The sequence below is a fragment of the Apium graveolens genome, chromosome 5 (assembly GCF_009905375.1).
Source record: "Apium graveolens cultivar Ventura chromosome 5, ASM990537v1, whole genome shotgun sequence".
In the NCBI taxonomy this organism is placed as follows: Eukaryota; Viridiplantae; Streptophyta; class Magnoliopsida; order Apiales; family Apiaceae; genus Apium; species Apium graveolens.
Window position 1 is genome coordinate 30,227,692 of NC_133651.1, and position 15,029 is coordinate 30,242,720.

General features: G+C 33.0%; 1 protein-coding gene across 1 annotated transcript; it reads left to right on the forward strand.

Moving 5' to 3' along the window:
- The first annotated feature begins 6,782 nt into the window (after window positions 1-6,782).
- On the forward strand, window positions 6,783-14,542 carry LOC141723769 (conserved oligomeric Golgi complex subunit 2). The gene is made up of 12 exons (XM_074525659.1): window positions 6,783-7,324; window positions 8,644-8,850; window positions 9,129-9,465; window positions 10,144-10,305; window positions 10,437-10,536; window positions 10,901-11,116; window positions 11,206-11,314; window positions 11,583-11,783; window positions 12,065-12,169; window positions 13,549-13,674; window positions 13,797-13,949; window positions 14,059-14,542. The coding sequence occupies exons 1-12, from the start codon at window positions 6,854-6,856 to the stop codon at window positions 14,170-14,172; spliced, it is 2,301 nt and encodes a 766-aa protein (XP_074381760.1). The 5' UTR covers window positions 6,783-6,853; the 3' UTR covers window positions 14,173-14,542.
- Window positions 14,543-15,029: the final 487 nt, after the last annotated feature.

A 15,029-nucleotide genomic window follows, 5' to 3' on the forward strand; every position in this document is an offset into this window, starting at 1 on the left:
ATCTCTGTGAATGATATGAGCATGAATAATATGGAAAGAGGACAACCATACTGCATCAAATCTCCAAAGGATGAGCTAATTTTGAAGCCAAAGGTGAACTATCCTAAACCTTCTCTAAAGAACCCTTTGGATACAGTGTATGAGACACCAAATCCTGATGAAAAGAAACTGCTGTCAAGATCTATTACATTCTACAAGGATCCAGCTGATTCAGCATTGAAAAAAAGAATTGCCATGGTTTTCAGGAATGGTAAGGAAATTTGTGTGATGGATGGACACCCTCGATTTGCTGAAGCAAAAAGAGAAGAAAAGACAAGATTGAAGCAAGAAAAGAAGCAAGCTGCTCTAGATGCTAAAATGGTTAAACAAAAGAAGGAGCAAGCTGTTATCTTGGCCAAGCTGCAAGCTGTGAAACCTACACAACAAATTCCTGAACAATCATCTGAAACCACTGAATCTAAGGAACTGAAAATGCAAGAAGAATCACAGCAGAGAAAAAGGTTTAGATACAAACTTCATGCAAAGAGAAAAGTGGACTTTGATAAAAAGGAATTGGAAGATCAGTTTCCCAAAAAGTCTACATCTGCAACAACTCAAACATCCATGCCCTCTATGGCACATGAAGAATTCAAGATAGATCCATCCAAGAATTTTCATGGTGAACCTATCATTCCAAAGGATGAGCCAATAGACTGGGATAGTCTACCAATACCTGAACTCAATCTACCTCACTTCATGAAGCCAAAGAAGACAAAGACTAGAGCAGTCAAGAAAGTGAAGCCCTTAACTCTCAGATCCAAGTCCCTAACCAAAGCTCAAACCAAAGTCAACAAGGGAGACATCATGTACATCTATTACATCAAGGAATTCTCAGATCTAAACCTCTATATAGATGAACTGGAATAATTTAGAGGGATTGATGCTTGCAGGAATCTACCTGAAAGGTTAGTATTCAAGTACAAGGGAGGAAAAGAGATACAATGACCACTTCACATGATCCTTCAAGAAAGCCAATCTGTGCTGATAAAGGTTTATTCATCATTTAAGAAGAACTTTTGGTTCAATGTGATAGCTAGAAGACTGGTTCTAAAGAAGATTGAAGAACTGAGGAGTATTAGAGCCAAAGATGCACTCCCAAAGACTCTAACTATTCCTTACACTGGAAGTAGAGTGCATCTAAGGCCCTACTGGCTTATGGAATTCATGGATGATAAGGGAGTTATAAGATTCTTCATATTAGAAGACCAGTTGAGCATCTCTAGCAATGAGACGCTTTTGGAAATGCAAGGAATGCTAAATCTCTCAGAATCTGATGAACTGGAATTCCACAGACAACTCCAAAATCAGATAGAAGAAAACAACAGAAAGCTTGGAAAGAGATCCAGATCATCAAGGAAATAGATCAATCTGCTCAGGCTAGAGGAGCACCTTGAAAATGACTGTGAGCAAATCTTTGTATATTTTATTATTTGCAGCACTTTACAGTTTTATCTACTTTCAATTAAATTTGTATTCTTAGAGTGTTTTGTTATCATCAAGTTTCTCTTAATTTATGGCTACAATTCTAGTAGACATAAATTGGGGGAGATTGTTAAGAATATGTTGTGAACTTGATGATTTCATTAACAAAACACCTCAGTAGATTCAACTTAGTGAATTATGTAGCACTCGACGGATAATCAAATATAGTCCCGACGGATGACTCAATATAGTCCCGACGGATGATGATTTGACATCCATCGAGTGAGTAGCTTATGTAACAATAAGTCATGTAGCACATTTATGCAAACACCTTTGTATAGATTCTGTAGTAGCATATAAGTCATGTTGACTGTAATTAGATATGCAGAATATGTTGATTAATTGTAAATAGATGATGTCTTGTAATTTTGCATAAATGAAATGAAGTCAAGTGCCACATAGCTACCCGACGGATGATCAATAAAGCTACCCGACGGATGTCAATTCAAACATCTGCTGACAGTGACAACACGGTCACATGCGTCCAGTGTATGCAAAAGGAATGTGGGAGCCTATTCAACTGGGTTTTTGAGAACAAAGAAGCATTACCATTTACATGATATTATGAAGATATTCAAAGATGCTGGAATAGAGTAGTGAAGTAATATAGTATTAGATTTGATAGGTTTTATTTTATTATCTTGTCTTATTACTGTGTAATCTTGGTGATATATAAATCAAGAGTATCAAATAGAACAACAACAAGACTAAGCAAGTATTATTCTCAGAGAAACAGTTGTAAGTTGTATCCTTAGCATTTCTCTGTAAGTTTAGTTATTCATATTTGTAAGCAGTTGTGAGCTATTCAAGCTACACAGGATTCTCTTGATATATATATATATATATATATATATATATATATATATCTGGTGGATGCATTCAAATCCACCAGAAAGTTTTAAATACTTGTGTTTTTATTACTCTGTGTTTTGATTCATTTTAACTTGTCATTCCGCACTTTGCAAATCAAAACACTTACATATATATTTTGAGTTAGAACATTTTATAATTCAGAAATTTTTTTAAGAATTTCATTCAACCCCCCTTCTGTAATTCTTGTTGCATTGTTAGGGACTAACAACTTCTTAGTATATACCAATGATTACTGAAGATGTTGGAAGAGAAATTCCCATGCTGAAGAACTTTGTTAAGGTGGAAGTTATTCTGAAAGGAAGATGCTTATGTTATAATGAAAACTCTTCACATCCTAGAGTTATCAGACTTGGTGATGGACTTGAAAGAACATCAATTCAAACTCTCAGAACAACCATTTATCAAATTGGTGACAGCAAAGATGAAGAACCGATGCAGGTCAAAGCACAGTTAGTTGAAGTTCTGAGAAAAGCTGAAGATAAGCTGGTAAAAGATTTTGTTAAGAATCATTATGGATTCAGATTGATCCAGTGATGTTGGTAAAGCTACAATGACTGTAAGTTGTAGTTAATAGTCTTATTAAACTCTCATTGCATTTGAACTTAAATGTTTTTGACATCATCAAATCTATTAACTTGTATATTTATGCACAATTTAAAAGTTGGGGGAGATTGTTAGATATATTTGAGATGTCATGTCTAATATGTTTCATGTTTAGTTTTCAGATCTTAACAAACAGGAAATATCAGTACTTACTGGAATCAGTACTTACTGGAATCAGTACTTACTGGAAGTCAGAACTTAAGGATATCATACCTTAGGTTATCAGAAGATAAATATCAGAAGATAGATATCAGAACTTAAGTACGGGAGGACTTACAGTTAAGGAAGGAAGCTGATTTACAGGAAAGAAGATCGAGACTAATACAAAAGATGATATGCATGGAAAGAGTTAGAAGATAAGAAGACTTGTATAAGATATCTGATTGATATATTTTAGGAGACAGAATTATATTCCATATTAATTAGAAGTTATCTTGTAACTGTGTACTATATAAACACAAACATAGGTTTACACTATATGTGTTATCATTATCGAGAAGATCATACATTGTAACCTAGCAGCTCTCGTGATATTTGTTCATCACTGAGAGAGAACAGTTCCATTGTAACAGAGTTTATTATATTGAATATATATGTTTACTGTTACTTGTGTTCGAAATCGATTTGATTGTATTAAACACTGTATTCAACCCCCTTCTACAGTGTTGTGTGACCTAACAGTATATTTGATCCAATTCAATATGTTCATGTTGCTTGTTGCTAATGAAAAACTTTTTCTCAATGTGAGTTGCATCTCCAATATTTTCAAACTCATTTGAGATATCCACAAGTTGACCAGCTATGAGTTCTGCATAGTCAATATAATCTGCAATCATTTCGCCATCCATTTCAGTAAGTGAACTTGATGTTGCAACTTCAGATTGCACGGCTTCAATGCACACATAATCACTTGGTGTTCCACTCCTGGGTGACGTAATAGTGTCTTGGGCATTACTTTCTCCGATTGTCAAACATAGAGGATATCTTGTAAAGTCTGGTTCTCTTTTCTTCAACTCAATATAAAACATAAGTTGACAATCATTAGCAATATCAAATGGAGGATAACTATCTCTAACTTGATACTCGATTTTTGTTATAGATGATTTTGGAGACAACATCAGTTCATTGAGAATAAGTCCTAGCAAGTTATTATAAGTGCAGTTGTTTGGAATCAACAATCCGCAGACCTTATAGTTGATGTACTTCTGATTTTCATTCCATTGGCCACCATGTTGTATTATGACCGCGATATTTTCCATTTATCCTTCAGAAAATAATACCAAAAATCAATAGCCAATTGCAACTACAATCAACCAAATTCAACAATATAAAATAAATAATGTATTTCATAATTGTCTCGTGTGTGCATAAAGAATTATAATGTTGATTAAACATTAGCAACACTATATGCAACTTAACATCCTAATATCCAACCTTCTGATCAACTTAATCAATTTCAACAATGATCCTTCTAAAAGCCTCCAAAAATATTTCTAAATCATGATTGCAACTTCAATGAGTGCCCCTGCGGGGCCACCTAACCAAAAGCAACTAAGTCAGCAACTAAATCAACTTTAGAAACCTCAATTGCAACTGAAATCAACCGATTTACAACTAGCAACTAAATACAACAATGGACAATAAAATTCAATAGCAACTAAATACAACAATGATGAATCTAATCAAAATAAACTTCAATTGCAACTTAGAATAACATTCGAATAAATATATATACAACACAAACTTATGAAATCAACAACATCTACAAAACTATTGTAATCTCAAAACTGAAAATCATACTGAAATATGAAATCGTAAGCAATACATAACTTGAATCTATAAATCAAATCAAATCTACAAAATCGAATTAACTAAATGCAACTAGAATTGAAATTTTAAAAACCGAGATTATACCTTGTTAAAACGTTTAGATGCTAGTTGATGACGACGGAGGGTTAGTGGGGCTCAAATGGAAATAACATATTTTTGAAAATGGAGAGAGAAAGAAGGTATATTTGTAAATAAAATTTATCTTTACATTATTTGTGAAATATATATATAACATATATATGTATAAAAAAGCCCTTAAAATTACTATAAAATGTAGTTATATTATTTATTTTTAAAACCACCTTTTTATACAAATTTGGACATCATATCTTTATTAAGAAGTTTTTTTTTTAAAAAAAAATAGGCAACTACATTTTATAAGAGCATTAAAAGTGTATGACGAGCCCCCTTCCTTCACTGTTAAAAAATGGGTTGGACGGAAGGAGTATGTATCATTTATCTGAGTTAAGCTAGAGTATACTATTGATGAATTTAAACAAAATTAAAATTAAACTAGTTATAATTAATTGAATGTGGTTAGTATAATATGTCTCCGGGGTCTCGGGATAAAATAAAATTAAAATCAAATTAAATGTAATTCACATGGTGTTAACCCAGGGTAAAATTTATTGTTTAACTGAAAAAATTATTATCTTTCATTAATACACGGAGAATATCAATAATACTTTATATTTCAATTAGGAATATTATAATTTTTTTAATTTAAATACCTTTAAATAAAAATATCATACAAACATGTGTGTATGTATAATTATTATTAAATTACTACGAATTATTTTTAATATTACGTAATTTTTTGAATTTAATTTGAAGTAAAAAATTTGAGTTATGAAACTTATTTATTTGAAATTTTAATAATGTGATTTGATAATACTTATTAATATAAACATATGTGTATAAGTTAGTGAACCTACAGTTTTAAAAATAATGTAATGAATGAAATTTATATTTTTATTCATATTTATAGGTGTGTTTATTAAAATTTGTTATATTTAATTAAAAGGTAAATTTTAGCTGAAATCAATAGTATACGAATTGTCATTATCCTGTTAACCGATCAAATCCAACTAACTATATTCAAATTTATGTTAGTTTAATATGTTTAAACTCGAATCAATGATAAAATTTTATGTGTCAATGACAAAAAAAAAACATGTTAGCTTGAAACTCGTTATATCAACCAAATTCAGTTAATTATACTTATTATTTTGTTTAATTTTATTTTAGCTCGGAGTGTTTATTATTTTATTTTAGACCAAATGGATAATATATATTATTTTATTTTAGTTTGATGACATTATATCGACCCCATGAATTTTATTTCAATTTTTTATTTTGTTATAGTCTGATCCAATAATATAATATTTTTAGTGGAATCAATAATATTTATTATATTGTTTTAGCTCGATCCTTCAAATCCAACTAACAATATATAATTTTTTTAATTTTAATTTAAAATTGGATTAATAATATAATTTTGTTTAGCCCGACCGGATGAATTCTATATATTATTTTTGTTTTAACAAAAATCATTAAACATATTATAATTTTGTTATGAATATTTATCTATTTATGAAAATATTTTATTTTAAGTATTACTATAATTACGGTGATCAGACCGACTACCAACGAAAATTTCATTGTTTCGTCATTAATAGTATGGATATCTTTTAAAAATGTTGGATAAATAAATTATACATCTTAAAAATTCTAATTTAATTTTTATTTAAAAATTAAATAAAAAAAATCTGTGCATGACATAAGTTCTAAACTAGTTAATCGTATGCTAGGACCAAAATTTATCATTTAAATTAAAAAAATAATTATATTTGGGAAAAACACGTGGAAATAACAATAATAATAATTTAAAACGGCGTCGGTTTATCGCTGCCCTATAAATAATAAATTTATTTTTAATATTGTATCCTAACTGATTAAAAAAACCAAGAGAGCTCATCACCAAAAACACACACTAAAAACACACACAAAACAAAAAAAGTCTCCGATGCCGGATCTCCACCCACACTCACCACACTCCCCAACCCCACGCAAACCCACCGACTTATTCGGCGATCCAATCGACTCGCATCCTCCATGGTTCAAACAATCCTCCTTTCTCGACCCTAATTTCGACCCGGAATCCTACATTTCGGATCTCCGCACTTTCGTCCCCTTCGATACTCTCCGATCCGAGCTCCGATCTCATCTCGCCTCTCTCAAACACGAACTCGTTGATTTAATCAACCGCGATTACGCCGATTTCGTCAATTTGAGTACCAAATTGGTCGATGTTGATGCGTCGGTTGTGCGAATGCGAGCGCCGTTGAATGAATTGAGAGAGAAGATTGTTGTGTTTCGTGCCGCTGTCGATGAGTCGTTGGTGAGGTTGAGGAGTGGGTTGGAGCAACGTGCGGAGGCGCAGGGGGCGAGAGAGGTTTTGGAAGTATTGCTTGATACGTTTCATGTCGTATCGAAGGTGAGTTTGTGGTTAAGTTTTGGTTTTTATGGGTTTACGGGGTTTGGTAATGTGGAATTGGAGTAATGTATAGTTGAAATTTAGTGTTTTTGTGGAAATATGGTGATTAATTTAATTTTTGTTTGGAATGTGGGGAAGTATAACTTTACGGGTTTGTGAATTGGTGTTTTAGATGTGTTTTGGAGCAATGTAGTCGTTAGGAAATAAGAATGAGTTGTTTTAAAAGGAATACGCATTGGTTGAGTAGGTTTAAGGTGACTTTTATGATTAGTTATATAATTGGCTACCGATTGTTGTACTTGAACTTTGTGTTCTAATATTTTATGATTAGAGTGCAATGTACTTGGAAGTGTTGATTTTCTTTTGAAGGCTAAAAGGAGATTGTAAAAGGAGGAAGTCTAAATTTTATTTGGTGATTTTCGTGTTTTGGTGATAATCTGGCAACAAGTTTTGGATGTAGTGTAATATCGTTGTAATTTATAAGTTTAGATTATCATGCACTTTCATTATTTGCTCTTTACACCCCTAAGCACTTTGAATTCCATGTAAGTGTAAGACCGGGAAAATCCTAGGAAAAAGTATAGAGTCATAGCCCTTTTTCAGTCACTTATTTCTTATTTATTCTCTTTAATATCTAATCCAACACCGTCTCTTTCTGGGTATGAACCTTGTATCAAACCAATGTCAAGCCTCTGCTGCTAATGTCCACTCTGCTGGCCTGCAGAAACCATTGCGTATGATGGGAAAGTCATCTAATACATCTCGTAATTTTATAAAAGCCCTTGATTAGGTTATTAATTGGAGATTGCAGCCACACAGGATTGACAAACTGTGGTTGATGAGGTAGCTTGCACTCTGTTCGGGTTCGAAAGTTTCTGTTGTATATAACAAATTAAGCAAGCAAAGGAATTTCCAATTTATAATTTTGTTTCTGACAAAAAAAAGAAGATAGGTAAAATACCTAGGGTTTTAGAGAGAAGACAACAAAGAGGAGTAAGGTTTACTCATATGGATCAATGCATCAATGACTCATAAGATGGCAACAGCGTAATAAATAACTAGATGACCATACACATTTTGTTCCATTTTTAAAGTTGCTCCGCAGGTGGTGGAAGTGAAAATGTGGTATTTAAGTGCGATAATGGTAAACTGCTTAAACATAAAGTGCATTTTTTTGCTAAATATAAAGTGCATTTTAATCTTTAGAGAGTAATTTATTCTGCTTCAAAAGTTCACGAGGCCTCTTGTAGGTAGCATTATGGCGCCTAGTTGGCAGTGAGTTTTGGAAAGTTCTGAAAATTTTAGTTTACTGAATGCAGGTTGAAAAATTAATTAAGGAGCTTCCTAGTTTGCCTGCTGATTGGTCCAGTGGAGATGTAAATCCAGTAGATAAGGGTCATTTGAGCAACGGGATACCTTTGCAACATGGAGAAAGTGGAACAAATCTCAGAGATACTCAAAGCATGCTATTGGAAAGAATTGCCAGTGAAATGAATAGGCTTAAGTTTTACATGACTCATGCTCAGGTCTATCTTGTTCTTTATTTTTTTCCACAGAGTGCACCACAATTCTCTGAATTTACTTACTGCCTTGCATATCCATTGTTATCTTTAATTTTATCAATTTATTATTCACATTATTATTCATTTATCTATATATCTTTTCATTGTTTTGCATTTGATCCATCTTTAAATAAGCATTACAGCATTATTATGATTTATGACATGCTATAGTAATATACTAGTGACATTTAAATATATGCTTTACATCTTATGCATTTTCTTCATCTAATATGGCAGTACAGAACCTACCTTTCATTCACAACATGGAGAAGAGGATTCAGAGTGCTCTCTTGTTACTTGATGCAAGTTTGGGTCACTGTTTTATAGAGGCACTGGAACACAGAGATGATAATGCAATATACAATTGCTTGCGGGCATATGCTGCTATTGATAATACTTCTAATGCAGAAGAAATATTTCGCTCCACAATTGTAGCGCCACAGGTGAAAAAGTTTATTACACATAATGTGTCAGAACTGAGTGCTGAGACATCTGGAGATGAACTCGAGGCGGATTACATGAAGATAAATCAGTTTATCGAGGAAGACTGTAAATTCCTTCTGGAAATTTCATCCAGAGGTATGGCATTCACCACTTCTATTATATTTCCAACATATTCTGGGACCCGTGTCATCAAAACATACTTTTTATTACAGTTTTATGTCACCCTGACTAAGTTTATCTCCATGGTAACCACAAAGAGAAATTGAAAAAGGAACTGTAATGGAAGGAGTTGAGGTTGCTTTCTAGATATCCTCATAAGATATAAACGAATTTGGCTTTAAACCTACCATTAGACATATTTTCTGTTCCCAAGTTAGATATTTAACTCTCTCTGGCCAAGAACTACTTTCGAACCTTCCTTTATTAATCCCCTTATTAACATAGGATATTCCAGAGGATTGATCATAGGCTGATGGTGTCTTGTTTTCATTATTTTACTGTAGTCTTTAATAGATGAGCAAGATTCGAAGATTTCCTATTGCTGCCTTAGGCCTTTTTACAGAATTTATCTGTGTACATTAGTTATCTGCAATCCATCTAGTTAATATCAGGAATCTTACTCTTACATTCACTGTATATCAATGTAAAATGTCTTGAACTGTACATTCCAAGTTCCATATTTATCATTTTCATGTAGATAAGGGACCATTTAACTAACCTTGGAACGCCTTTCTAATATTATTATTTTTTTAACTGAAATGCCTTTGCAAGAGAGGAACTTTTATTTCATTGTATGGTTTGGAATATGTGCAGAAAATTCAGGTCTCCATGTATTCAGCTTTTTAGCTAATTCAATTCTTAAAGAGGTTCTCACGGAGATTCAAAAAGTAAAGCCAGGGGCCTTTTCTCCTGGAAGACCTGCAGAGTTCCTAAAAAATTACAAATCGAGCCTTGAATTTTTGGCCAAACTAGAAGGTATTGGAAAAAATGTGGTGGGTATATATATATATATATAATCTTTTTAGTCTGGTACTTGCATACTATTTTGTAATTTGGTAGATTATATTTAATTGATTTGGTTGTAACTTGGTTTTTTGTCATGCAAGGCTATTGTCCGTCCAGATATGCTCTTACCAAATTTCGAGCTGAGGCTGTCTTTGTTGAATTTATGAAGCAGTGGAATATTGGGGTGTATTTCTCTTTGAGGTACTTGATGCATAGTTAGATGGAGTATGACTGGTTGATGCATTAATGTAGGTTTAAATCCTTGTTTTTTCTAATTCAACCGGGGTTCAGCGCCATTTATATATTGGTCTGTAACATGTTTACATGTATAAGTTTCTTTATGCTAAACTGAGAGTCTGGGCTCAGTCATTCTTCTTCATATGCATCAACACTATCATCTTCTGTTATTGGTAGTATTATCATCTTCTTTTATAGGATTGTAAACTACATATAGGTGCATACTGCATACCTTGTATAGTTAATTTATTATTAGACATGTGAGCTCTGAGAGGTTGTCAAATAAATATAGTTGAATGACCGAGGTAGTTGACCTTGATATCCTCAGGTTTCAGGAAATAGCGGGAACATTGGATTCTGCGCTGATGTTGGGCAGTCTTGTCCCTGTTCATAACTCTAATTCTGACCAAGGGGAATCTCATGAGTTGGTTTTAAAGCAAAGTGTTTCCCTTTTGGCTTGCCTGAGAACCTGTTGGAGTGAAGATGTTCTTGTCATAACTTGCTCTGACAAGTTTCTTAAATTATCCTTACAACTTATATCCAGGTTAGTTGATATTTAAATCTGTGAGTTGACGTTTTCGTTTATGGTATCAATTTGCTGTTCAACAAATTTTGATGGCATTATGAATACAGATACTCAAATTGGCTGTCCACTGGACTAGCTGCTAGCAAAGTCCCCAATTCGGGTTCCAACCCTGGTTCTGAATGGGCTGTTTCTGCTGCCCCCGATGATCTTGTTTACGTATGTTCCCTTTTTAGAATCAATTTTGAATTAATCTACATGGCGGAATCGGCAGCTTATGATTTTTTTTGTGCTTGTGTCGCTTATTCTTACTGTCAGTTTTTACCATAAAAATAGGATTGCAATTTGTTTACAGATACATCCATATTTAAGCGATAAACAAGAGCTCCATTAATATTGCAAAACCGAACATGTGTTGTAACTAGTTTATAGGCCACCAGTCCACCTTTCCCTTGAAGATGAGTTTAATTTTGATTTTATCATGCAGGTAATCCATGATGTAAATTGTTTGGCAGAGGAGGTTTGCGGAAATTACCTTGACCATGTACTGGAGGTTCTAAAGTCATGCTCCCCTGAAGTACTTGACCTTGTAAAACAGAGCATATTACATGGTGGAACATCTTTAAAGGATCTAGTACCCCAAGTGATTGATTCAATAACTAAAACGGTGGTGGAAAAGTCTGTGGATGTAAGCAATTTATCCATGCAGAATTTTTACGCAATTAAAATTGGCTGATTTTGCCATCTGATTGTCTGCATATAACAAAACCTCAAGTACTTAAGACTCCCGTGCCACCACTGAGGCTTGAACCCCCTGACCTCTTGTTAGGAATAGAAGAGGGGATATCTACTAGACTGTAATGCTAGGGATTTTATGGAGCTTTAAATGGCCTATTGAGTACTTTTGATTATATTTGATAGTTGCCTTATTTTGATTAGTTATTAACAGAGTCAATTTTGATTATTTAGGTCTTGAAACAAATTAAGGGAATAACTGCAACATACAGGATGACTAATAAGCCTGCTCCTGTTAGACATTCTGTATATGTCTCGGGGATATTGCGCCCGTTGAAGGTTTGTTATATTTCTATATTATCCTCTGTTAAACTGTTATCTTGTCAACATGGGTGTTTTTTTATACTTTGATTTACGAAAACAATAAATTATATTTTTTGAAAAGGATTACGTACTCGTAAACAAATTGCATCGAAATACAATAATTGTAACAAGGGGTTTTTTTATTGAAAAAGTTAATGATCTAAGATGTCCCTAGAAATTTAGATAATGAAACATTAGTGTCTGAAAAGATACACAGCTATATAAAGTTACAAATCTCAAATTTGGAAATGAAATAGACAATGACGAGTTGATTGTAAGTCGATAGGTTTTGTTGTACTTCGTAACAAGGGCTTTCTTTTAGTGAAAAAGTTAATCATCTAAGATGTCCCTGGAAATTTAGATAATAAAACATAAGTGACGAAAAGAGTCGATATTTTCGCCCGTGAAAACTTTATCTTCTTCTTGGATTGATAACAATTATATAAAGTTACAAATTGCAAATTTGGAAATGAAATAGACAATGACGAGTTGATTGGTAAGTAGATAGGTTTTGTTGTACTGAACTGAAAGGGACTTCTGCCTGGAAAATTAATTGCTTGTCAAATAACATCTGAAGTTCCATTAATCCCACCGATCATGCTATTTCATCATCCTGCCACAATACTTTGACCATCAAACCCACCCGATCCATGCTATTTCATTATCCTGCCTTATACTCTGAAAAATACCTGATTCACAAAATCAACACATAATAAGTCTAAGAAAAAAATCAATTTTTATTAATATATTGATATAAATTAAAGGGTAAATATCTAACCAAAGGGATTCTTTTGTTTAGAGTCATTAGACATAAAAGACATCTTATTTGTATAAAATCTCATTTTATGACATATAAGAGCCACATACTTTGGCAATAAATCGGTATTTGCATTTTCTTTTTTTGGAATTAAAATCGGCATTTACATAGAACCACTATATATGGTCAAAAGCCATCGTGCATGGCACTATCCACACGAAAATGTCACAATATATAGTTAAAGCATTAAGTTGTTAAAGATTCAAGTTTCTAAATTAAAATTTTCAATTAAAATAATCATTTTCTATGGTTAAAATATAACTGTGACGAACTAATAAAACAAGAATGGTAGTATGATCATTGATCTGTTTTGCAGCATTCGCCTGTGTTGAAGCCGTTTCTGTTAATATGTTAGTAGTCGGCAGAACACCTGTTAAGATGATCGGTGTTTCAGCATTTACCTATTGCTGTAAAGAGTGTTAAAAATTTTGTTTTACAACTTGGAAATTCTTTCATATAATTTCTTGGTGTCCTGCATGCAATATAGTAGGCATCTCAGGTATGCTATGTTGCCATTACCGATTGTATGCATTTACAGGATTTTTTGGATGGTGAAAAAGCTTCCAGATATTTATCCAAGGAAGCAAGGAATAAGCTCATAGACCAAGCAACTTCAGATATCACTAGTCAATATCATGGACAAGCTACAGACCTTGTAACCCTGGTTAGTAGGGAAATTACAATTTTTACTAGCCTTAAATTGTCTGCATCCTTGATTCTCCTTTTGATACTTTCGGTGTTCGCATGGACAATTTTGGTCTTTAATGTTCCACTTATCTTGATCAGGCAAGGAAAACAGAGTCTTCACTTCAAAAGATACGACGGGGTGCTCAACGTCAACAAAAGCAACAAAATCGCGGTGGATTGGGCCCAGAGAACTTAGACAATACTGTTTCAGAAACTGATAAAGTTTGTATGCAATTACTTCTTGATATCCAGGTGACTTTTTTTCTGAATTTAATTAAATTATGTTGTTTCCTGGAGGCAAGTGTAAATCAATCAGAACGGTCTGACTGAAGTTATTGGCCTACCTTTATTTTAATGTTAGGAATATGGGCGCAACCTCGCTGCCCTTGGGGTGGAAGCCAGAAATATACAGGACTACTGTAATTTATGGAACTGTGTTGCCACTTCAGAGAGACAAAATGCCATCACGTTTTAACTTGACCAACGAAGTGCTAGTCTGTTCAGTGCACAGAGAAGAGCAGCAGCTGGGACAAACAGAAGTTGGCAGCATGCCTATTTTGGAATGAATCAGATATTAGTATATTTTTTTGTAGATCAGTTATGAAGTGTAATGCAATGGAGTTTTATTCCATTTTACCTGGTCTTTACATTACTGAATTATAGAAATAGAACGATCCCTTCATCTGTTCATTATTTTTGTTCATTATTTTTGCAAGTAAAATAGACGGAATTTGTACCCGAAAATCCTCGAGTATTACAGTAGTAGTATAAATGTCCTGTAATTTTGTTCAACGCTCAAGAATATTACAAAAATAATATAATGTACTTGTGCTTTTTCTGTAAAATTTGATTTCTTTTATATATACTTCTTTCGATATCGCATATAATATTTGGAAAATGCTAAAGACTCCAAATTTTTATACCAAAAAATTCTCAAAAAATCTGATGTGTCATATTAATATTTAGCAGCATTCCTAATAATAATATGTGACCCCGCATATATTTATATGCGCCTACGAATTAAAATCAGTTATTAATCAGCCAAATTATTTGATAAAATTTTTGGGAAAAATATTTAGGACTAATCCTAATATTTTTCTGGACAGCAATTACCACCCACCAACAACTATTCCAAAGATATCTGTAGCCATATACATTTTTCAATAGTTTTGAAATTGACCGAGATCGTATAACATATCATCTGTGATGGTATATATTTAGATGGCAGTGAGAACACCTACAAAAAAACATCCAAATACATATTACAGCAGCTTATCAAGTTTTTAATTCTCTGTCGATGTAAAGCGAAATAATTACTAAAGTCCCATTCAT